Source organism: Paramormyrops kingsleyae, unplaced genomic scaffold (assembly GCF_048594095.1).
Source record: "Paramormyrops kingsleyae isolate MSU_618 unplaced genomic scaffold, PKINGS_0.4 ups138, whole genome shotgun sequence".
Classification (NCBI taxonomy): Eukaryota; Metazoa; Chordata; class Actinopteri; order Osteoglossiformes; family Mormyridae; genus Paramormyrops; species Paramormyrops kingsleyae.
Window position 1 is genome coordinate 54,368 of NW_027326076.1, and position 23,476 is coordinate 77,843.

The window sequence follows — 23,476 nt, forward strand, 5'->3', positions numbered from 1 at the left end:
ATTAAGTTTGCTGGATTTTGTTTCACTGCCTTAAAAAATTATTACAAATGAGCAGAGCAGTTTCATGCTACTGCAGGAACATGGTGTAATAGATATGCGGTTCCCAACCCTGGTCCTCAAGGACACCTGGCCTATTTGTTTTCTAATTATCCCTGCCCTACCCACTGCTGGTTACCTGGATCAGGTGTGTTCAGTCAATCAGAAGCTGGAAGATATCATTTCAGATAAGATTGGAGTGGGGGAGGGCAAATCAGTAGTGCGTTTGGTAGGGCAAGAAGTGCTGTTGTAACTGCTTAAATTGACTTTAAAGCGAGATGTTTAGTGAAAGATCTTTTAAATAAAGTAAAAAAAATTAATTTGTTAAAACCCAAGCAAATGGTAAATATTGTAGTAGCTATGAAATTCAGTCGATAGTAGCATACCAGTATGTTTTAATGATCCAGTAAGTTTTACTGTTCAATGTAGCCTTTTGAGATTTTTCAAAAAGTAAATTACCTGAAAGAGACTGTGAAATGTTGAGCAAAATGTAGGAAGAGCTCAAGAATAACATGGGCTGGCGTCTGTAAATGAATTTTAACATGGATGTTTTCAGTAACTACTTTAAAATAATTTTGTAATTTTAGATTTGCTAAACATGTCCTCTGAGTACCAGATGAAGTGGAGACGACGAAGGACAAAGGTTGATTCCTTAGTGGAATATGATAGCAGCTCTGATTGTGAGGGGTCAGTGGAGCCAGCCTTGGCGGGAGAGGGCAGTCCCCTCACGGAGGGATCAACACACGACGAAATACATCCTATGGTGGCCTGTAGTTCTTCTGTTAGCACAGCAGTGGTGTCAATTAGACATGAAGAAGAATACAATTATGATACTGATTCTACTGAAACTGAGTCTGAGCAGTTGGATGAGGCTTCACGTTCAATTGTTGAAACACCATCTCTTCACAAGGACTTGGCTAGTTGGGCTACTGCTACAAACCAGACCCACAAGGCATTAAATGAGCTTCTGGATGTGCTCAGACGTCATGGCCATAGACTTCCCAAAGACGCTAGAACTCTTCTTGAAACTCCACAAGGAGTGCCAGTTCAAAATAAATGCAATGGACAGTATATTTATTATGGTATTGAGTGTTATGTTCTTGAACACTTTTCAAAAGACACTGCCAGGGAAAGTTGAACTGTGCTTTAATATCATATTACAGATTGTGATGTCACATTTAGGTTCAGCAACTGTCCAGAGTTGGGGGATCTTCTCTCAGGGACTGTGTCAATAAAGTCATGAACAGGTATGTATTTTACCTTGCATTGTTTGTATTGCTGCATAATTCAGAAATAAAATGTATATGTAAATGTATATTCTGGCCAAAATAAGAAACCCAGCTTTGGGTATTATTATTTTTTTTATTATTACAGATTTAATCTTTGACACATTATATCTCCTCACATACATGCCTATTTTCTAGTTCAGAAGGTTTTAGATGTCTACTGACTTAGTCTGCCAGACTGAAAACCAAAAAATCAAAACATAATTTCAGTGTAAGCCATTAATGACTAATTAGTTGTCTCAAAAAATGTGGATATGGATAAGAACATAGTTCAGGGAACTTGTTACCTGACAGATGAGTGGTTGTTAAAGTGTATGATTTAACATTGCATGCAAGTAACATGCTGATAATATTACAACTACAATAATTGTAATATTGACCTTACATGTAAATTTTCCTGATGGTGAAGTAATCCTGAGTAATTTCTTTCACAGAATCATGTCGAATGCCTTAATGGCAAAATTCAACATGAGGGGTGGTGGCCAACTGCAAAAGAAGCCATTTAGAGATACAATCATATGCAATATAATTCAAGGTAATTTTGGCCTTATGACATGAAATTTTGTACTTTTTTTTAAAAAAAATTTATTGGTACCTATCTATTGAAGGAATATTGTCTTAAATACCACAGAAATGTCCTGTTTGCTTTCACACAGTTACACACCTACTTATGGAACTTGCTCAACCACAGTGGTTTTGAAGGGGGAGGGGACATGCTATTTTTTCATTCACCTAGCACACATTTAATGCAGAACATCTTTTATTAACCAAAGATTATTCAACAGAAAAATGTCGTGTAATGCATGTTGATTACTTTTTTCTAATGTTTCGTTAATGAAACTGATAATGTTGTTCCAAGATGTATTTTTAATGTCGTTGTAGGATCATAAAGACAATTTTGCCCTTTTGTAATTTTTTTTTTTTATATTCAATTCCCTCAGATAAAAAGATGGAGCGCAAATGCAACAGACTCCGAGATTGAGGCAGCAATGGCTGAACACCTAAAACATGCTCCAGGAAGAGCTGGGGGTGGGGGATATAGGAAATGAGCCCGTTGACAGAAATAATTCATGTGTGTGTTCATGTTCTTGTTCTTTTCATTCTTGTTTAATGTTTAATTGTTACTATTTACAGTTCTACTGTATATTTAGCCTTTGTTTAAAAATGTTGTATACTTTTTATATTTGTATGTGTGTATGTATGTATGTGTTTATATATAATGCACACAAATATTTAAATATATTATATATATTTATTTGTATATTTATATGTATATATATGTTATATAAATATATCTTTTTTACTTATTTAATACAAATAAGAAATGTTTTGTAATGTAAACGTCGATTAAACGTTGTATAGACGTTGAGGTCTGACTGGACTGATTTTGGACGTTTTTTGAACCATTTATATTCTGATGTGCATTTCACAATAAGGACGTTTATATTCAGGCTAATAAGTACACTGACATAACGCAGAAACACATCTTAAAAAACATCCAGACGACGACACATTAGACGTCCAGAAAAGACGTCGAATACACGGCAAGTTGACGTCAAAGACGTCCGTTCAACTTTCATTTCGGAACTATTTTTCAACCATGACGGGACGTGTCGGAGGGACGTCATTTCAACGGTCATCAAACGTCCAAATGTTTGCTGGGATGTCATCTCACATTATACTGTATTTTACATTATCTGATTGATTTTTTTGTTAATTTGTAAGGTGTACCAAAATGACATGATTTTGTTTGAGTTAGCGGGATAATGAGTCTTGTATATACGTATATTAAAAAATGGAAGCTTGTAGTCAGTGCTGTGAGTAAAAGCAAGACGAGAAAGCAGAGAATAAAAACCATCTTTTCTGAAGTAAAGCTCTGCGTGATACTTTCATAATATGGAGAACAGAGCTGAGATTGCTACATAATCAATATAATAAAGCCTATAAAATCACGTCTTAGCATTCCAATTAATTCCAAAATAATTACAGTAAAATCCCGTTATAGTGGACTCGCTTATAACGGAATATCGTCTATTATTGACGAGGTCCGCTGGTCCCGGCCGTGCGCCTTTACGAACATGCAGAAAAAGCATCGGATATAGCGGACTCGCATATAAAGGAATTTCGCTTATAATGGACAGACAATTTCGTCTCCAGGGCTGCTTTTAGATGTGGTTCTGTTCGGCTATAACGGACATGCAGTTCCGCCTACAAGGCGAGTGGCGTGCCGGTAATATCCAGCGCAGATACGTACGTAGTCGGGATTATTAATAGTCACGTATCTGGTTAGGTAAAGTTGGATTACTACATGTACAATATAATAATCTATACCACAAGTGTGTCTGCTGGGGTGTGGCATGAGTAAATGGTGTCGTGTAGTTGTGTTCTGGGCATACAGCAACTCTGGATATAACGGACTGTTTTGCCAGGTCCCTTGAAGTCCGTTATAACGGTATTTTACTGTAAAATAAAAGCGTACGCTTTTACAAAGGTCAAACATGAAATGCAATGACTGAAATTGAAAGAAAATCTGTTAAAATAATACGAACAGGAATATATTTTTATATTTTTCACAGTCTACTTTGAAAGTCTATAAGTGAAAAGCAAAGACAAGATACGTTTATTTGTGCAGAACATTTCACACGGATGTGCCTGAAAGTATTTTACGGAGATCAAATAATATTATACAATAACAATGACACGGGAACTCAACGCAGCTGGTTCCCAGTTGGCTATGGGAATCGAACCAGCAACTTTCGCATTATAAGGCGACAGCATAAACCACTGTACCACCATGCCAAGCACTTGCAACATTTACGTAACTTGTGCATTTAATCTGTCTGTAATGCATTGCCAAGCCAACTCTCTGGCTGTGTTTATGGGCACAGTACTGCCTTTTTTAACGATTACATCTTTGTGTTTTTCATACAGCTCCATCAGCAGCGTTTGTTCTGCGGCGGAAAGAAACACCGATCTCATTTTAAACACTTTCCGACTCATTTGGTCGATCTATCGTTCATCCATTAATTTGGGCTTCTTAAATATCACGGGTGTGCGCACTAAGTGAGACTATGCAAGTCTGCCTTGAATAAGCCTCGATTAGTTAAAGCTGAACTGCGTTCGTGGAACGACATGAGGCTAAGTTTAGAGATGGAGCTAATTTGAGTCTCACTTTTTCGCGTAAGTCTGGCTTTATTTAGCTACTTTCATGGAATACCCCCCAGGTTGAAGCAGAAATACCCAGTTTACCAAAAGCACGACCATATCACAGGCAGAAACACGCAGCTTTATTTATCATCATAGCAGAAGATACTTTATTTTCACAAAATCTCACCCCATTAATCGATTCAACCTCACACCTCCACGGCAGAAGAACCGCCAGTTTGGTTCCATTTCACTTTCCCCATTTTAAATATTCAGCCCTCTTCTGTTCGACGTTGTCAGGCTTATTCTGTCTGCGCCTGGTTAAAACGTTTGTAAACCAAGGGGAGGGCAGGAAGCTGCTTGGGCGGAGGAAGCTGTAACGTCACAGAAGCCACGAGCCAATGGGGACAAAGGGGGCGGGAAGTCACGTCCAATCAGAGGGCGACATCAGTGTGGACCAAGTGCTTCTAATTTGTGGAGAACACTGAAGCTCCCCTCGAAAACAATGCATGGGTCACTCACTTTGGGATATATGTGTGTCTGTGTGCAGACCCAACCCCCCCCCCCCCAATCTGCCCATTCGTGTCAATACAGAAGCGTTTGCATGGGTGTCCCATGGCGTGTGAATGACCCATCCCCCCCTCCCCTCCCCTCCCCCACACCCTATGCGCCTGTCACTCAACCACTCTCCTGTAGAAGTACAAGTAGCCGAGGTCCTTAGGGGGCTTCTCAGAGGCACACACTTTCTGATCATTAAAAATGACCCACCTGCGGGATGGGAGAGACAGGCAGGAAGTCATTATACCACACATCACCCTGTAAACAAATATAAGCAGATAACCGCAATGCCTGCACAGTAGGAAAGCCTGACTGAAACACTGGCACCAGCTCTGTCAGCGCATGAGCCGTGTGACTGAATCATGTCAGTTGGTCAATTCATAAGCATTTCAAACTGCAACGATAGCAGTTCAACCAGGAAGCTATCCACAAGAGAAACAGGACTTACTGCTGGTCTTTCTTGATGTGGCAGACGTAGTGCCCACACATTGTGCTTGTGCCCATGTGACTGATGAAGGCGAACAGCTCATACTCTGGGGGGGGGGGGGGGGGAGAGCTCATTAAGCACAGGCATGTCCCCCCACAGCCCAGCACTGAGGAGCGCCTCACTCACTTCCAGGCCCATCCCGCACACGGGGTCCCGGTGGGGGCTCCCTGTTGCCTTCGCTCTCGCCAGCTGAACGCCCCCCCTCGGACACCTCCATGGACTCCAGGTCGTCCAGGTGGGAGAAGATCCAGTCGACAGCCCTCTCCAGAACGTTGCTCTGAGGGATGTGTCACAGAAATGCGGCAGAAGCGTGGAAAGGGAGCAGGGATATTTTCAGAAAGTCAGAAACACTACCGCAAGAAACACAACCAATTTCAGACAAAATGCTAGCAGCAATATTAAATTATACTTTTTCGGTAACTTATTATTAAGCATTGTGTGTTTAATAACAACCAAACCAATGTCAGCTTATTTGTCATTTGGGCCATTGCTAAAGGATCCTTTACTCCCTGAGATGCATAAGCGCCCCCATGTGGCAGAACAGTATAAAATATTTTTGAAAGTTTCAACACAGTACAATGGTGCAGTGACCTCTTTTGCCCATAGACATTAGGGCCTGAAAGAATGAATTACAGTTACACACTGCAACTGACCGTGGCTCGCAGCGCACGAGTGGCCTGATCTCGGCTGAAACCCATGGAAACGATGGTTGCTAGGTGCTCCTCAGATACTGCTTCTGTGGGTGTGGTCCCAGGGGTTGAGCTACAGCTTGGTAGTACCAGGGGTGCAGAGAAGTCTACAGGCAGTTAGGAACCGAAGGTAAGGCAGAGGGTCTGTGTCAATTTAAACAACAGCACAATAGCTGCATTATATTAATACAGTCTCCACAGGTACCCAACAAACCTGCATCATCCATGTGGCCCATGACCCAGTTCATTGCAGCATCGATCCCGGTATTCCCAGTGTAGTAAACGGCCTTCCTGCATGCCTCTAGCGGGAAGCCCATCTCACAAAGCTGCGAGACTGTGGAGTCATCCAGGACTGGGGCTGTAATTGCACAGCAATGCATGAAGAACGAATCGGACTACGCCAGGACGACTGCGAAGAACTGACAGCAAGACTAAACACCACAAACCCAGAGACTGATGGTCTGGATGCTACACTAAGAGTCGCTGAACCTCAGTTCTGCAGGGGTGCAGAATTCAAATTAGATCGTTAGCGCCACCTGGAGGTCAGAATATTATAACAGCTCGTTACCTCTCACTTTCAATGCACTACTTTGTATGAATTTTAACATACAAGTAGGAACACAGCAGAAATTTACAGACCCACTTGAGAAGACTCAGTAAGCCTTTAACTCCTAAAACATGACAGAACCGTGACACAGAGGGAACCCATACAGCCTCTGCATACAAAACATCCCAAGCACTGGAAAACCACTGGACGACGGCAAGCAAGGAAAACGGCGATGGGAGGAGAAACAAAAAGGGGGACGGCGGAGCCAACATAGAGGATGGGGTCAGAGAGGGGCAGGGCCAGGGAGAGAGGGGGGAAAAGACAGACAGACTGACACAGCAGTGGGGAGTAGAGTGAGTCGTCTTCCTCGTTGCCGTGGGAACCCAGGATACCTTTGACCTCCACGTCAGGGGTCACAAGAGGGGGCGGAGCCACCTCTGGGAGCAGCTCCTCGCCTGGCTGCTGGCCGGTCCCACGGAGGGCACTCAGGTCCAGCGTGTCAGGCATGTCGATGCTCACGTCTGAAAGGACAGGGAGGTACAGATAGCTGCCTACTGCTGCCACAACCCAAGGACCCAAATTCAACTGCATGCCCTAAAACCAGCAACACTTTAACCCCCAGAAAAGCACATATCCCCACTGGCATCTGTGATCTTTGATACAGGCATGATATTCAATACAGTTCTAAATGATATTTAAATAAACTCCCATTACAAAAAGTCACTAGAAACGACAAATCTCGATAAGCTTTAAGCAGGCTTTTAACACCTTGTAATGGTTTTTGCTTGTTGATCTCAAATAACCATAAAAATTATATAAATTCAGAAGACATGTAGCTTTCATGGTAACTAGTATAACTATCCAACAAAGACAAAAAAACAAGTACAGCTAAATGAATGGGTAATTCTGGTGTCAAAGTTGGCAAATGCCCCCAGAAGACACAACGTACAAGCACACGATCCTTATTACAGATGGCAAGAAGTGTTTGATATTATATCTGCATGACACACATGCTAACCCGGACATGCGGAGGCTGGGGGAGACCGGAATGTGCCGCGGCCCAACTTACCCAGTTTCTTAGGAACCCAATCCAGGCCGAAAGTAAACTTCTTGATCTGAATCACCAGATGGTCAGGAAAGGAGGCAAAGCGGGTGGTCCTACAGGGAGGGGGGTATACACTGGTCACTCCTCTGACAGCCGGTATCACCCCAGCCCCAGTTTCTGGTTGCATGTGACCGGGGAGCACCGCGTGTCAGCGAGCCGTACTTGCTGGCGGTGGTCTTGGCCTGAACCGCAGAGCTCCAAAAGTCAGTCAGGGTCTCAGGTTCACTCAGGGCCGCCAGACAGGCAGAGAAGGGGATGCAGGCTCGGGGCATGGGGGGTGGAGGAGCGCCAGCTGCCTCAGCCTCCTCACGCCGGTGCTCCGCCTCTTGCAGTTCCTCTGCTCAACAGATAGCGGGTGCAGTGATGCACAGGATCGTGACCAAAACTTAACTACAACAGATTACAATTAGCCTAGGCATTGGAGATGAGCTCCGGGGCTCCTTTCCCAGCTCTTCAGCATCCTCACCCGTGTTGGTGGCCTGGTCCATGGGCACCGGCACCTGCACAATGTAATCCACCCTCTGTGTGTACTTGGCCTTGAGCGACTGCTGGCACACGATGCGCTCCTCTACCAGGAAGCGGAAGGCCTCCGACGGGTTCTGCCCCGAGCGGCAGTTCCTCTGAGAGGGGAGTGACAATTAGGGCTGGAAACCGCTGGAATCTGAGCCTATGGGCCCCAAGCGGACGGCAGCTACCTCCACCATGTTAATGAAGTGCAGTAAGTACTCCTGGGCATCTTGCTGCCGATTGGTAGAGAACTCAGGGTGTCCGCGCCCAATCAGAGCTTTGAACATGCGTGGCGCTATGCCAACTTGGTCTCCCTGGAAGCAACAGGATCATCTAATTAATCAATTAATTAAACGTCTGATTGAATGATTAGAAAAAACACACAACTGGTTCATTAATTTAGCAAAAGAATTCCAGGATCATACTCTGGGTTCAGGGGTCAAGCTGGGGTCATCTCCAGGGTCAGGTGCAGGCTTGGAGTATTCTCCTGACAACAAGCCATAGCCCAGTTTGGCACTGCAGACACGAGGGTATATTTGGATATGTGAGAGGTGCAAGAACAGGACCCCTGCAGAGACGTGCAACCAGCTGCACGCAACGAGAACCCCAATAATATATCTGACAGATCCTGCTGAAGACAGCCTCCGATTCAATACAATGAAAGCATTTTCATGCACAATGACAAGACAGAACTCAACCCAGCATGCAGGGAACGGAGGGACCCGAGCCAGAGATGTTCACGAGTCACAAAATTAGAGTCTGAGTCAAGTCTCAAGTCTCCATCGTGGTTTCAATTTGACATAACTATTTATCAAAAATGTAACATTATTTTTTTTTCTATTAGTAACTGATGTGGCTAAATGGGAATCACCACTTGAACAGTTCAAAAACTGCTAATGTAGATTTTGAACAGTTACAAACATAGCCGAAAGAGGGTCCAAACTTGGCAACAACAATCAACTATGTACGTACACACACACACACCCCCCCACACCACAGGTTTGTAATTATATCTTTGTGGGGACTCTCCATTCATTTCTATGGGGAAGACTAATCCCAACATGACGACTTTAACCTCTACCCAGCCCTAACCTTAACCATATGTAACCAAAAACAATACAGTGGTTCCTCAGAACTTGAATTGAATCCGTTCAGAACTCCGGATCGAATCCTAAAAAGTTCGAGTTGTGATCGAATTTTCCCCATAAGAAATAATGGAAAACCAATTAATTGGTTCCCGGCCCCAAAAAATTACACCTAAATGATTTTTTTTAGCATTTAAACACAAAATGAACCGGATAAAACAAAAAGAGCATACTGTACTAAACACATCTAAGCCCCGATCGTCTGCTCCTTCCATGTGCCACGCCCCCTCATTAACTCCGTGTGGAATTCCCATGTGATCGGCTGTTTCTGGTTGTTGTCATTTAAATACACAGTCCTCTGTATTTAGTCCACGTTTCAGTTTGTTTCCCTAGTCCAGTCATTGTATTGTCCGTCTGCGTTTTGCCTGCCTTACCTGTAATTAAACCCCGGATTCCCCGATACCCTGATGTCTGCGCCTTTGTCTCCGTTCCATCCCGCTCGGCACGACAATATTATTATAATTAAATGTATTTATGGTTTGTTATTAATATTAAAATAAGAAATCTTTATTTTTAAATGTATTTTTTTCTATAATAATGATTACTGTTAGTCTATCATTTTCTACATTTATTTTTACTGTCTAAATATATGTATTCAGCTAGTATAAACATGCGCGATGCTATCACAGCGAATGCGAGGCTGAGACTGAAGCGTTACCCTTTGTTTCTGCTGAGACACGTGCTGCGTGACTCATTTCCCCGCACGAACAAGTTCTTAGGTCGGCATTCACGATTTGACTCGAACTGGTTGGTTCAACTTTTAAGAAATTCGAGTTCTAATGAGTTCGAGAACTGAGGTACCACTGTACAAGACTTATGGTATTTTTAGTTTTTGTTAAATTGAATTTCCCCGTATGGGGACTGAAATAAGTGGTTTTTATAACATTGTGGGGGCCAAATGTCCCCAAAATGTAAAGCATACTTGGACCATACACACGCACACACACGACTGAAACCTTTCCCGATATGATTAACAAAAAGCTTCCTGTGTATGAGGCAGCCAGACCAAACCATGCCAGACTCCGCCCTCAACTACATTAAAATGATGTGATTGGTTAATGAATGAGTATGACCAAGACCCCATTTGTCGTGCCGCCGAAATAAATGCATGTTAAAGTAAATCGCGAATTTCATTTTTACACATGAATACAATGAATAAAATTGATTTGTCTCTCAGATCGTGTGTTTGCACAAGTAAATAAATGATCATGACCACAAACTCCATGTTAAAATTAATGTGTAGGTTATATATAATTTACGGTAAAGGTTAAGCAATGCCTATTTCTAAGAGGTGCCTTATAATGTAAAATAACACTCGGAATAACAATCAGAATAACCCACACTTTGTCAGATCGGGTCCACAATTTGAACTAGCGGCAAAATAGAAAAAGCATGTTAGAGATTGTTGACACCGCCTGACGTCACGCTTCTCCACTCCAGTTCCTGTGAGAAGCACATGGATTCGACCGGAGACACTCACACTTGTGTTTTGAAGTCCTGGGTGGGGTCAGCTGGCGCATCGTCAAAGATCTTCTCAATGTTGGAGACGTACCTGAGACCCAGAGACAGATCAGGATCATCTCTCCAGCTCTCCAGGAAGTGCAGAGGCGGCCTCCGACCACAAGGGGGCAGTGCGAGGAGGCCGGGACTGACGGGGTACTGACTTGCGCTGGAAATCCGGGACAGTGAAGAGCACTTGCATGACGGAGTTGAGGTAGCAGCTGTTTCCCAAGTTCTTCATGCCTGTGAGGCCGGGACCTGACAGAGGCCGAAGTGTGGCCCCTGACTCCTGAATCACCTCCCACTCTCCCACACGCTGGTTCACCGCGATCTCCAGCTCCGTCATTGTGCGCTCCGTCTGCACAAGTGAGGAGAGACTGTCACTTCCCCCAAGACCCAAGGAACATAGGGTCAGGGTGTGGTCATGTGACCCTGGCGACCACGTGACCATTTCTTTACAGCAAATCACAGCGTAACCACAATGCGCGGTCGATCTGTTGGGCACGACCCCCACACCTTTTCCATGGTCATCATGTCGATCCCAAAGTGGGCGAGGTGCTCCGGAAGCTTGGCGTCCAGCACCATGTCATCCTCGTCATAGGAGTACACATCTGTGGAGGAATGGATACCACGGCTGACGGCTATTACCCGTAACAAACAGCAGCCCCTAATCTCAGGAGGAATCCGTTAGTGCCCCAGGAGTGCTGTAAGCCAGCCAAAGCCCGCCAAACATTGGTTTGCTGCCAGAACTCAAATATTCCCAACATATGAACCTGACAGGTGACTCATCTGATCCAGCATGTGTTTACACAGTGGGAGAAAAGTCATGTGACAAGGGGGGCGGGGGGGACGCGCAAAAGTAATAGTGTCAGCATTACATCTTGGATATACACAACACAAATATTAACACTAAAAAGTTATTATCAGATTTACTGCCACATTATCTACAGAACAGGATGACTACATTACAGCTTGTTTTTCTGCCCAACAGCCTGGTCGAATATGTACAATGCCTAACTAAAAACCAACAGAAAGACACCATTATTCGCATGATTATTCGCTGTCTTCATCTCGGAGACAGATCACTCAGGTCCATCCACTGAGGCATAATGCACAGCGAAAAGCTGGCATGAATGCTGAATTACGCTCAGATAAAAATGGTCACCTGGCAGCTATTTTAAAGGACATTTGTAATAACAGGAATAAATATGCAGCTGGCTTGTTTTCAGCTCAGTGCCGTGATGAATGCACGTTTCAGCCGCTTATTATGGTATGAGAATCGGCACCATGGAAACGTTGTGACATCAGTGCTTCATGTGACTCTCTCCCATGCCAACACTACGGTGCCAATCCTGGCTAACAGCCCCCATTGCCCTCACCCGCCCCATCCGGGGTGATGGTGCCCAGCTTCACCGCCAGCGGGTAGCCCGTCTGCTGGTAGTGTAGCAGGGCATGGTTGTTGCCCCCGGAACCATCGAAGTACCGCCGGCCGCACAGCACCTTCCCGTCCGTCAGGTTCATCCACAGGTTCTCCTGGAGATCGCACACCTCACACTTCCACCCACTGAGGGGGAGATGGAGGACATGTGACAGGAGGCAGCCAATCAGACGCGGCAGAGCGGAGAAGGTCTGCCCTACTGTCAACTACATGTCAGGGAATGGATGTCGAGCCAAAAAAAAAAACAAAACATAAATAACCCTGACAAGGAAACAGGAGGGAAAAGGAGGCTCCATGTGAAATCATCAAATTACATTTAGGATTAGGGTGCCATGCTAGCAGTTCCCTAGGTTTGGACTGAATCTGATTTCGATTCTAGGCTGTCCCCACGATGCATACTCTGTTCATCACATGGCATTACAAACCCCACATGTGCTTTTTATGTCCTTGAATAAAGCTGGTAGATAAAAAGCAAAGAAGTTCTACTTCTAGCCTATGATAGGAGGCTGCAGGCACAGGGCTGGGGTGCACCCAGAATGCGATGCCAGGCCATCACAGGGCGCGTACACACACACTCACACGCGCGTAAACACACACACACCCGCACACACACAACACACACACACACACCGTACACACACACACACACACACGCGTACACACACACACACACACACGCGTACACACACACACACGCGTACCACACACACACGGTACACACACACACACTCTTAAGGGGTGGCTGATGCACGTAAGCACATGTTTTTGGACTGCGTAACAAATCTGTGGGAGTTCCCGGAGGAGATCCACATTAAAGCGAAGTAACATGCAAATCCCAAATAAACAGCTGGACTGGGAACCAAACCCGCAGCCCTGGAGGCGGGAGACCACAATGCTATCCAGTGAGCCACAGCGTAAAAGCAGCATAATTACGTCTAAAGTGTAGGTAATACCCCCTGTATTTTCTCCATAAGCAGTATCAGCTATATGCTATTACCATTCACACTAATTAAAATAAAGAGAATAGTAGCTACTGATTGCTTTGCATATTTGTTCCAAATTCCCACACACTATCTCTTAACTTGCCTTTAAAGGGGCTGCACAGGCCAACATCCAAACTGCTAAACTGCACATGCAGAGCTGGAGTGTAAATCTAAGCCACGACCCTGGATGTGTGAGGCGACAGCACTGCTCACTAAAGCAGCATGTCACCTGCCTGGGTAAGTACTACAGTGCCCATAATGCCCTGGGCACGGTGACGTCACACGTCCCCATCTGCACTTCACAAAGTGATCACAGTTCACCATGGTACATTAAAATCAAGCAAAACTATAGCACATAAATAGATTAATAATTCAGGACTGCACAGGTAAGGCGGACATTAACATTTATGCTGTTACCTATGGAGAGGCAGGGGACCCACGATGGACAGAGGCTCCCTGGGAGGGATTTTGATCCCGTTGTCTAGCTGCTTCAGGTCTGCAGCGTGTTTGGACTCCTGACGGACCTCGCCATCCCACTGCTGCACCTGCAGAGTGTGGGACACTGAGTCGGCAGCCATCAAACCAGCCAAGACAGGGACACCTGGGGAGGGGAGAGACAGGCATTAAGCACCATCGGTGGATCGATCCGGAGCTGCAGGGAACAGCCGTCGACAACCCCCCCTAGAGGGGACCTGACGGAGCCTCACCCGCTCTCTCACTACATCAGGCATGGTCGCCAGGTCTCTGATGTCCTTTCCAGCCGGTCCGGGAGGATGACAACCTTCACCTCCCTCCTCATAATGCTCTTGCTCCACGTCGAAACCGCCCTCAATTCCTGAGAGAGAGAGAGAAAGACAGAGAGGAGTTAAGAAGGTACTGTCCCACAGGGTAACTGACAAGCCTTCAAGCCTTTCATACACTTCAAGCAGTGTATTAAAGCCTTCTAGGTAAACAGCACAGAGTACAAACAATTCACTTCCAGTCCTACCTATAGCCAGTCGAGGGGCTTCCTTCTTAGGCGCCATTGTCATCCTTCCTTTGAGTACACATCATTGCTACTTCTTCTTAGGGGGGTCCCCGGACCCAGAGCCATTGTCATCCTCCTTCTGAGTAACACAATCATTGCAACTTCAATAAATCAAAATCAATGCCCATTCGCAAACAATACAATTACCAGGAACGTGGAATATATTGATCGACAAACTCAAACACTGGGAAATCGTATTTCTTATTTGAAGTCACATGCAATTTCTGTACCTAAAGCAACCACACGCAGGTCTTAAGATGCCGCTCCGCATGACTTACCTGTGTCTTTCGGGTACGGCTGATGTGCAGGTAGGCTCTCTGGCCGGTCTTTTTGTAGTGTCTATCCACGTACTGGGATCCAAATCCCAGGAAGGTGTTCATGCACACGTAGAGCCCCCCCTCGCTTTCCTAAGACGGGCAAAAATAAAATGAAGTGATCACGGTGTGGGCCAATCTGCAGGTGCACCGACAGACAACAAAGATGGCAAAACAAGATAATAATAATAACAACAAACCATCCATAAAAGGCCAAAGAGAAGATCCCGAATTAGTGCCGGAGACTTTAGTCACAAAGAAAGTGATCGGTAAGTTGGCGATCGGTACAAATGAACCGAAAGGGAAATTAAGAAGTAGAGACGGAGAAAAGAATGAAAGAGGCGCAAAGGGAGAGAATGACAGAATGTATGGACGGACGGAACCAGACGAGGAAGCACAGAGAAACTACGGAGACAGATCGGCAGGTGGGATGAGCTCACCGGAGTAGCGAAAGACAAGGCGCACTCGTCTTTGTGGACGCGATCCCCGGGCCTGGGAACCCGAATCGTGGACAGGACCGACATCAAAACCTCGCTCGCCTCCGCCATCTCTCACTGCCTCTATTTCTGCCTTCTGGTCGTACACTGGTGTCTCGCTTTCGCACTGTGCGCCTCCTTGGTTTTTACCTAAAGCCGGCTCTGTAATTCGTCCTCCGTTAGATCTTCCCTACAGCCCGTCTTTCTCACTGAGAATCTCCCTCACTGTTTCTCAGCCTGGTCCAGCGAGTTTCAGTCGGTGCAAGGCCGGACGTGCTTAAGACTCACCACACACACATTGGATGGTAGCCACTGGTCGTATTACAGAGAATATAAACGCCATTCGACGCACACATTGGACGAGAATTGTTAGTGTACTACAAGTATAGAATCCACACTAATAAAAATAAACTTTAACTTAACCCTAGAAAAATTATACGAAGGTATGTTACAGGTTTTTATATGCTCTGTTTTTGTAGACCAATACAATTATGTACGACTGTAACTTGTATAGTTATAAATGATAACACATCATATAGTTTCAAAAAACAATTACACTACTTTAACTTTAACAGACATATCACATAAGTTGAAGAATGAGAATGGCAGCAGTCATATTTAAATATATATATTTAATAAAAATTTTAACTTATATGTAATGGCGCATTTACCATAGCATCTACGGTAAGGTCATAGAACTCCATGATGAGAAGGCGGAATTTGGATTTGTCTTTCGGTAAAACTCAATATCGCGACCTTGTGAAGTGGAGTACTAATTACAGCTGCAGCAATAATCCCCGTTACTTGAGTAACTAAACTATGTTACCTTTGGATTTGTCTAACAATTACCTTTATAAGTATACAAGTTTTATGTTGACATTTTGCAAAAATCATATCTTGATGTATTCCTTCTGGAAGTCACCATTTCAGGACTGGTACCATTTCACATCACTTTTGCTAAGAAGCGACACCACACTCCTACTTACCTCATGGAATGGGTTAGCCCTGCTGAATATCTTTCGGTTAATCCATGATGACAAAGTAAAATAACGGCAAGAATAAAGACTAACAAAAACAGAATATAACAAATCACCATCTGAGCACAAATATAGTTAAGTAATAATTGTTTTATTTCTCAAGTTGTCTTTGCAGTAAAACATTTACAACAGATAAACTGTGGTGATGTCACCTAAAATAATTTACTTCATCACAATAAACTTGTTTCAATACATTTCCTAAAATGACTTGCCCATTTCTTTTCCAGCTGTAAACTTTAAATGTTATTCACAAGGTATTTATACATAGAGAACTCATCAGTCTAACAATAAATGCCAATTTATCAAATATAATATTCATAAAGAATGCATTATATGCATAAGAATATGCATTCAAAAACATATTGATTTCAGTGGCAGAAGCTGTAGGTTCCAATGGTTGTTTTTGCTTTTAGGACAAGCAAACCATCCCTTCATCCATCCATCTGCCAACCACTGGCCAAAGACACTAGGAGCACATCCCAAGCAGAACAGGGCACTGGGCTCTAATCTCTAATCTCAACATGACGACCTTAACCCATACCCAGTTCTAACCTTAACCATATGAAACCAAACACAATATAAGACTTATGGCATTTTTACTTTTTTGATTGCAGTCACAAATCTTTGTGGAGACCCAAAAAACAGACCGCACAATGTCAAAATAACAGGTTTTTATTACATATTACATTTGGTTCCCATCAATGTAATATAAACCTAATCCACGCACAAACACACAAACACACACACACACACACATATGCGTTTGTCTTCTCTGTGGGGACTCTCCATTCAGTTCTATGGGAAAATCCGTAATCCCAACAATGACAACCTTAACCCCTACCAGCCCTGATCTTAACCATAAGTTACACCATTAGTGTGTGTGAGTGTTACCTGTGATGGACTGATACTGCAGCCCCACTCTGCCTGGGATATAAGACTACAATACTTCCACCATTTTTAGTTTTTTGATTGCAGTCACAAGTTTTTCTAAAATTGAGTTTACACTTGTGGAGATTGAAAAGGTGGTCCCCACAATATCAAAATCACAGGCTTTTATCATTTTCTGGAGACATTTGGGCCTCACAATGCAATATACACATAACCCCCAACACCCTCCCCCCCCCTACCTCCACCACACACACACACACACACACACACACACACAAAACATTTAACCCATGCCCAGCCAAACCAACGGATTGTAAAAGGGTAAAGGAATACTGTATATAAACAGGGAGAACATCCACAAAATCCACAAACAGAACAAAAGGATGCAAGTTGAACAGCCAACCCTGACAGTTTACTGTATACTGAGGTAATGAAAATGGTAACATAGTAACTACAACGTGGTATTTTGCATTCTATTTTATTCTTTAAATGTGCTTCCTGCGCTTACTATGATTTTTCACAGTTTAAAACGACTGAACGTTTGTCTGTGCTTTCCGAATTCTTTCCTTATCATGTCTGTAAAGGGGGTGCACACATGTCCCCAAACCACGGGAGCACCGCAAGATAACCAGCTATTTGACTTTGGCAGCCAGATTGCACTATTTGTACGCATTGACTGCTCTCTCACTGCACGTAGGCCATGGAGAATTACCTTTATGTGAGCTGATAGAATTCAAATGTGTCATGTGCATTTTGCGTCGCATCCAAAACCGAGATATACTGTCTTTTGTCGGCTGCTTAGTTTCCCGTTGCGTTGCTGATACCTCAGCATTACACAGGGTTAATGTGATTTGTTCGCTACCTCCCCCCATCCCTTTAACTCTGACCCTCCCACTATTCGCGAGTACTGTTGAACCCCCATGCATTTCACCGCACATTCCTCCTTACGCCCTGCTCTTAGACCTCCTCTTCCACTCCCCTCTCCTTCTCCCTCCTTCTTCTCTAGGGCGTATTATGGCGCTCCACTCAAAAACTGCAATTGTATACGTGGCGCTGTTTTTCGCTCATGTTTCGTTACCATTTTTCTCAACGAAAACTGCAGCCAGCGGTGCAGGATCAACGAGTGGCCCTATAGACCCTTATGATGCCCTGTATTATACGGGGGTCCGGGCTTATTTCAGGAAAGAGTGGGAGAAAGCGGCGGAGCTGATAGAGAAGTCGATCGCATCCCGGGAGTCACTTTTCCAGACACGTCGAAAATGTCACGACAGCTGTGTCACAGCTGGACACGACCGGCTGCCTAAACTGGGTATTTGATGTGTGTGTGCATGTGTATGCCTGTGAATTCAGGTTGCAGAAAATCGTTTTCATTTACCTGCTGTTACAACACTCGTATGGTTCACGGATAACTTACATGGATATTTATACACAAAACAACGCATGCAAGATACAACTTAACTCACTTTTTAATGTTTTAATGTTATAATAAGATGAGGAGAGCTGCAGCTTTGGAGTAGGTTTCAGTGAATGGTGATTTGCAATGAATTTTGGATTTGTGACTAATGTAGCACTTAGATAATTTATTTCTTACATATACCCCTTCAGATGCTGAGAAGGGCAGTTTGTGGGACTTATGGGCTCTGGACTGGGTCCAGCAGAGGGCAGAGTGTGTCCAATACTGTCTCGCTCAAGCCATCAGCCCAGCAGCCCTGCTCCCTGTCTCTGAGGACATCCTGTATGAGTTTGGCATCCGCAACCCCTATAACTTCCTGCAGGTCACGTACTACAAGGTAGCCACTAGTTCAGGCCTGCATATGTGTGTAATGTATCTTCTGCCCTTCAGCACAACCCCCTCCACCCAGTTACCTCTCCACACCCATCTAATCAAATTGAATTACTCAACAAGTTTATGGGGACACACAGCTGCTAATTTCCATTTCTTCACTGAAAACACTGGTCCACCACCCTTTGCAGAAGAATAAATCCATTGTAAGAAAATCTGTGCAAACCTGTGGGCCTGTCAGTCTTAGCCAGTTAGATCATACAGCTCGATAAGAGGTCATTACATGTACATTGGTATCATTTGCACATATTGCTGAAAAGACATTAAATACCGCTATTGTAGGGCAATTAAGCTCAGTAGTGCACATGATGAACTCTGCACTCTTGATTGACTCTATATTTCTGTAAAATCAGTTGTGTGTTGCGCCCCCAGCTGGGGAGGGTGCAGAGGGCCGTGTCTGCAGCTCACACATTCTTTGTGGCCAACCCAAACCACCTTGAGATGAGGAACAACTTGGAGAAGTACAGGCGAATGAAGGGAGTGACAGAGGAGGCCTTTCAGGACAGGGAGAGAGAAAAGAAGAAGCACTGGGTGAGGCAGGAGCTGGGGGGGGGGCACTGGAGTGATACGCTGTGGGACACAGAATGACAGAGATTCTCTGAATTTCCTTTTTTTAAATGCACACTCAGGGAAACCCTGCACTCATTAGTTCTGCTAGTTTGTTGTGTAGACTATCTAATATTTTCACTCAATAAGAAATTAACTGCTAATGCATGAGCTATCAGCCGCTATCACAGAATTCCAACCGGCGTAATTGGATATAAACTAATTTATATTGCTGGTAAATGTAATTAAATCATGTTCCACCAGGGGGCAGATAGCAACCACTTAACCTTAATAACCCAATTACCTGAAATAATCATTCTTAAACTGCTGTACATTGCTAAGATGGCAGTTTTATTTAAAAACACCAACAGATTATTGTATTATGACACAAAGCTCTCTCCCTTACCGGCTGCCTTGCTTAGTCACTGTATGACATGGCAGTGCTTTCGGAATCCTCCTCTGAATGGCCCCGCACGGTGGAGGAATGGAGGGAGTGCCTGAAGGAAACACTGAAGCAGACAGAGGAGTGCCGGGTGCAGTGTGTCGTGGAGGGGCAGCGTTTCCCTGAAAGAGAGCCGGAAGCCTCGGAAGGCGTGTTTGAGAGGGCTGCAGGTAGAGGGCGCTCTTAACTAGGCCTGTTATTTCTATGTCATTGAAGATGTGCCTGCAATAGTGCTGTTTGCTTATAACCATATTTCTCTCCTTAAACGTTATATTGTAATGATGTCACTAAAGTCACTAATTACACATACAACTTCCTATGCAGCTCTCTCCCTTTCCTTGCTGGCCTGTCAGCAGTCGTGTGTGTCCGTCGTGTCAACACGACCCGGAAGGATCTCTCCTCATGAGGACCTCCTTCCAACGATCCTGGAGCACTTACATATCGCCCAGTTCAAAGGTCAGAGTGATTCATTGCCTTCCTGGGTTGTGTTCGAAATGTCCACTCGTCCACTATATAGTGAGTCAACTATATTTTAATGCTGCCTGAATTCTGAACTATGAATGTAATCCACTATATAGTGCACTACAAATCAGCGTGAAGCACACCAAAATGGAGTTTACAGAAGCTGGACCCTACCTTGGTCGACTTAGACCATCATACATTGCGGTCTGTCACATGAGTGTTTGAACCATATTTGAGAAACTTTGTTCAGTCTATACTGTAACTGTTAACCATTTTAAGTAGCTCAGTTATAAAATACTTGGACATGAGCTATAACAACAGTGGCAGGGCTACCGCTGCTTTGAAACAAATGGTTATTTTAATGTATTTGGATGCTTTACGTGGGTAATGTTAACACAAAATTAATGCAGTATATTGAAGATTAGTATAAAACACCATAGTTACTGCTGCAGTCCCCATTTTGCTTGCATAGGTGAATACAGTACAGTCAAGTATGTTGTAAATAAAGTTACATGTAGACGGATTTCTATTGTAAAGCTCTGTTTAATTTTTGTTTCAATGTTGTGAAGATATGTCAATTACTACATGTACTTATCCAAGAATAGCAACATTGGTGCCCATGTTGTGTCATGTTTTTTTATTACAATAATAAACAACAAAATATATAACAAAGAAAAAAGTAAATTTTTCAACATTATACTTTAATGCTAGAGCAGATGTTCTGGCATCTGTTTATGCAGCAAAGATAACAATTATAAATATCTGGCGCATAATTATACAGCAGCGTAACATCCAGCAAGTGTCCAAAATGCATGAATCTCTGTCTGCCCTTATCCCCTAGTGCATTTCAAACACAACCCTGTTTTGCAGTTATAAAGAAGAAATGGTGTGCTTGTATTGGAAATAAGTTCGATCTTATTAATATTAAGATTGACTTTATTGATGCCAGGGGAAATTTGGGTGCATACAAAAGCAAGAGACTAGTGCACAAATTAATGTGGTGCAAACAAATTTTAAAAGTACACAGTACTAAGTACATTTTCTACATTTTTGTCTGTCCTAACCTTTCCCTTTTTATTTCTGCCCTGACAGCGGGAGACCTGAAGGGGGCAGTGCAGACCATTCGCTCTCTCCTCCTCTTCTATCCATCCGATTCAGATTCTCTCTCCAACTTGCAGCTGTACTTTGAGAAACTAGGGGGTGACACTGAGTCCCAAGAGGCACAGCCCTCAGAGGTCGGTTGTTGGTGATGTGGGGATATAATCTGTTTTCTCATATTCTGGTGTGAATGCTGTGCTTGCCTTTGCTTTGACGCTCCTCTGCCTCATCTGGTTGTAATGATTTTGTTATCTGGTGATCTTTTCTCCTCAGGAAATTTCCAGCTATGTTAAGAGATCATTACTAGAGAAGAAGTTGCTGTTTTTTGGAGCTGAAAACCTGGATTTCAGTTTCATCGACCCAGTATGACTACTGTTTTTGTAGTGGCTGTGACCACAGTTACACAGTACAGTGGTGGGAGTCACATGTCACATATTTAGTGACGGGATTCCAGTCAGAACTGTTTACTTGTGATTTCCTACCCCAGGACTTATGGACCCCAGAAGAGGTTGTTCCCGAGTCCTTGAGAAAGGCTTGGAGGTGAGTCATTGGCCTGTGTATATGTTCACAGCTTTGGTTTCTAGTGGTTGATTTTAAAGGATACTTACTACAGGACTCAGGATGTAGTTTTTCATGCTGATGTCTAAATTTCTTGCTTCCCAGAGCAGAGAGGGAGAAACTGCAGGAGAGAGAAAAGGAGGGACAAAGAGAGGAAGAGATGGATGACAGCGGTTTCTATGCAGGTAAAAATCCTCTCCCTTCTTCCGCTAGAATTAACGCTGCGCAAGAGCTCTGATAACCATTTCTTTAATCTGGCCACCAGGGGGCCACGTTCCTCTTGTTGGGGTGGATATTGTCATGGACAGTGCTGCCCTGAATGGGACCAATCGCGTTGTGCTGGATGGAGTCCTGTCGCCAAAAGAATGTCAGAACCTGCTGCAGCTTGCCACCGTAAGCCCCGGAAACGGAGGAGGGAGAGAACTGCACCCGGTGCCTGTTAACCGACGCACAGGTTTGAGCTGCTCTCTCCTTCTGTGGCCTGACAGGCCGCTGCCTCGGCAGGAGATGGCTATCGGGGCCGGAGGTCCCCCCACACGCCACATGAGAAGTTTGAGGGTCTCACCATCCTCAGGGCTCTAAAGGTGAGCGGCCCTCCACACGCGGCGTGTCACCTTCGCCAGCCGGATGCCACGTGACCGTGCCTGTTATCCTTTCCCCCAAGATGGCACAAGATGGGGTCCTAAACCAGACAGATGTTAAGCTGCTGCATGAGATCGGGGAGCGGGTGCGCACCCTTCTGCATTCCTACTTCAGGAGCCCCTCCCCCCTTTACTTCTCCTTCACCCACCTGGTCTGCCGCACTGCCATCACAGGTACTCTATCTATCTATCTATCTATCTATCTATCTATAAGAACAAGAACATAAGAACTATACAAACGAGAGGAGGCCATTCGGCCCATCGAGCTCGCTTGGGGAGAACTTAACTAATAGCTCAGAGTTGTTAAAATCTTATCTAGCTCTGATTTAAAGGAACCCAAGGATTCAGCTTGCACTACGTTATCAGGAAGACTATTCCATACTCTGACTACACGCTGTGTAAAGAAGTGCTTCCTTAAATCCAGTTTGAAATGTTCTCCCGCTAATTTCCACCTATGGCCACGAGTTCTTGTATTTGAACTAATGCTGAAGTAACTATTCGGTTGAACAGCATCCAAACCTGTTAGAATCTTATAGACCTGGATCATGTCCCCCCTCAGTCTCCTTTGCTTGAGGCTGAACAGATTTAGCTCAAATAACCTTTCCTCGTATGACATTCCTCTAAGACCAGGAATCATTCTTGTGGCCCTACGCTGCACCTTTTCTAAGGCCGCTATGTCCTTTTTAAGATATGGTGACCAAACCTGTACACAATATTCT

The 23,476-nt window shown here is 44.2% G+C and overlaps 2 protein-coding genes and 1 long non-coding RNA gene across 3 annotated transcripts; 2 read left to right on the forward strand and 1 right to left on the reverse strand.

Moving 5' to 3' along the window:
* On the forward strand, positions 1-2,525 carry LOC140587039 (uncharacterized). Its single transcript, XR_011988792.1, has 3 exons — positions 1-1,283; positions 1,757-1,857; positions 2,264-2,525. It is a non-coding gene; the product is annotated as an uncharacterized lncRNA (long non-coding RNA).
* A 2,062-nt stretch (positions 2,526-4,587) lies between these two features.
* LOC140587043 (ubiquitin carboxyl-terminal hydrolase 5-like) lies at positions 4,588-15,547 on the reverse strand. The gene is made up of 20 exons (XM_072708574.1): positions 15,207-15,547; positions 14,731-14,859; positions 14,485-14,531; positions 14,133-14,143; positions 13,873-14,026; positions 12,384-12,568; positions 11,521-11,615; positions 11,169-11,362; positions 10,985-11,056; positions 8,785-8,875; positions 8,548-8,673; positions 8,319-8,472; positions 8,015-8,189; positions 7,817-7,905; positions 7,083-7,268; positions 6,415-6,558; positions 6,165-6,307; positions 5,638-5,788; positions 5,473-5,557; positions 4,588-5,234 (listed from the first exon to the last, which is right to left on the reverse strand). Exons 1-20 carry the CDS (start codon positions 15,312-15,314, stop codon positions 5,141-5,143), a joined length of 2,433 nt encoding a protein of 810 aa, XP_072564675.1. The 5' UTR covers positions 15,315-15,547; the 3' UTR covers positions 4,588-5,140.
* A 2,581-nt stretch (positions 15,548-18,128) lies between these two features.
* LOC140587037 (prolyl 3-hydroxylase 3-like) lies at positions 18,129-22,931 on the forward strand (the record flags this gene model as incomplete). Its single annotated transcript, XM_072708569.1, has 12 exons — positions 18,129-18,476; positions 18,773-18,957; positions 19,383-19,541; positions 19,979-20,168; positions 20,323-20,454; positions 21,553-21,695; positions 21,832-21,921; positions 22,046-22,098; positions 22,222-22,301; positions 22,382-22,509; positions 22,605-22,700; positions 22,781-22,931. Coding segments are annotated over exons 1-12 (1,702 nt in total), but the record flags the coding sequence as incomplete, so codon positions are not given.
* Positions 22,932-23,476: the final 545 nt, after the last annotated feature.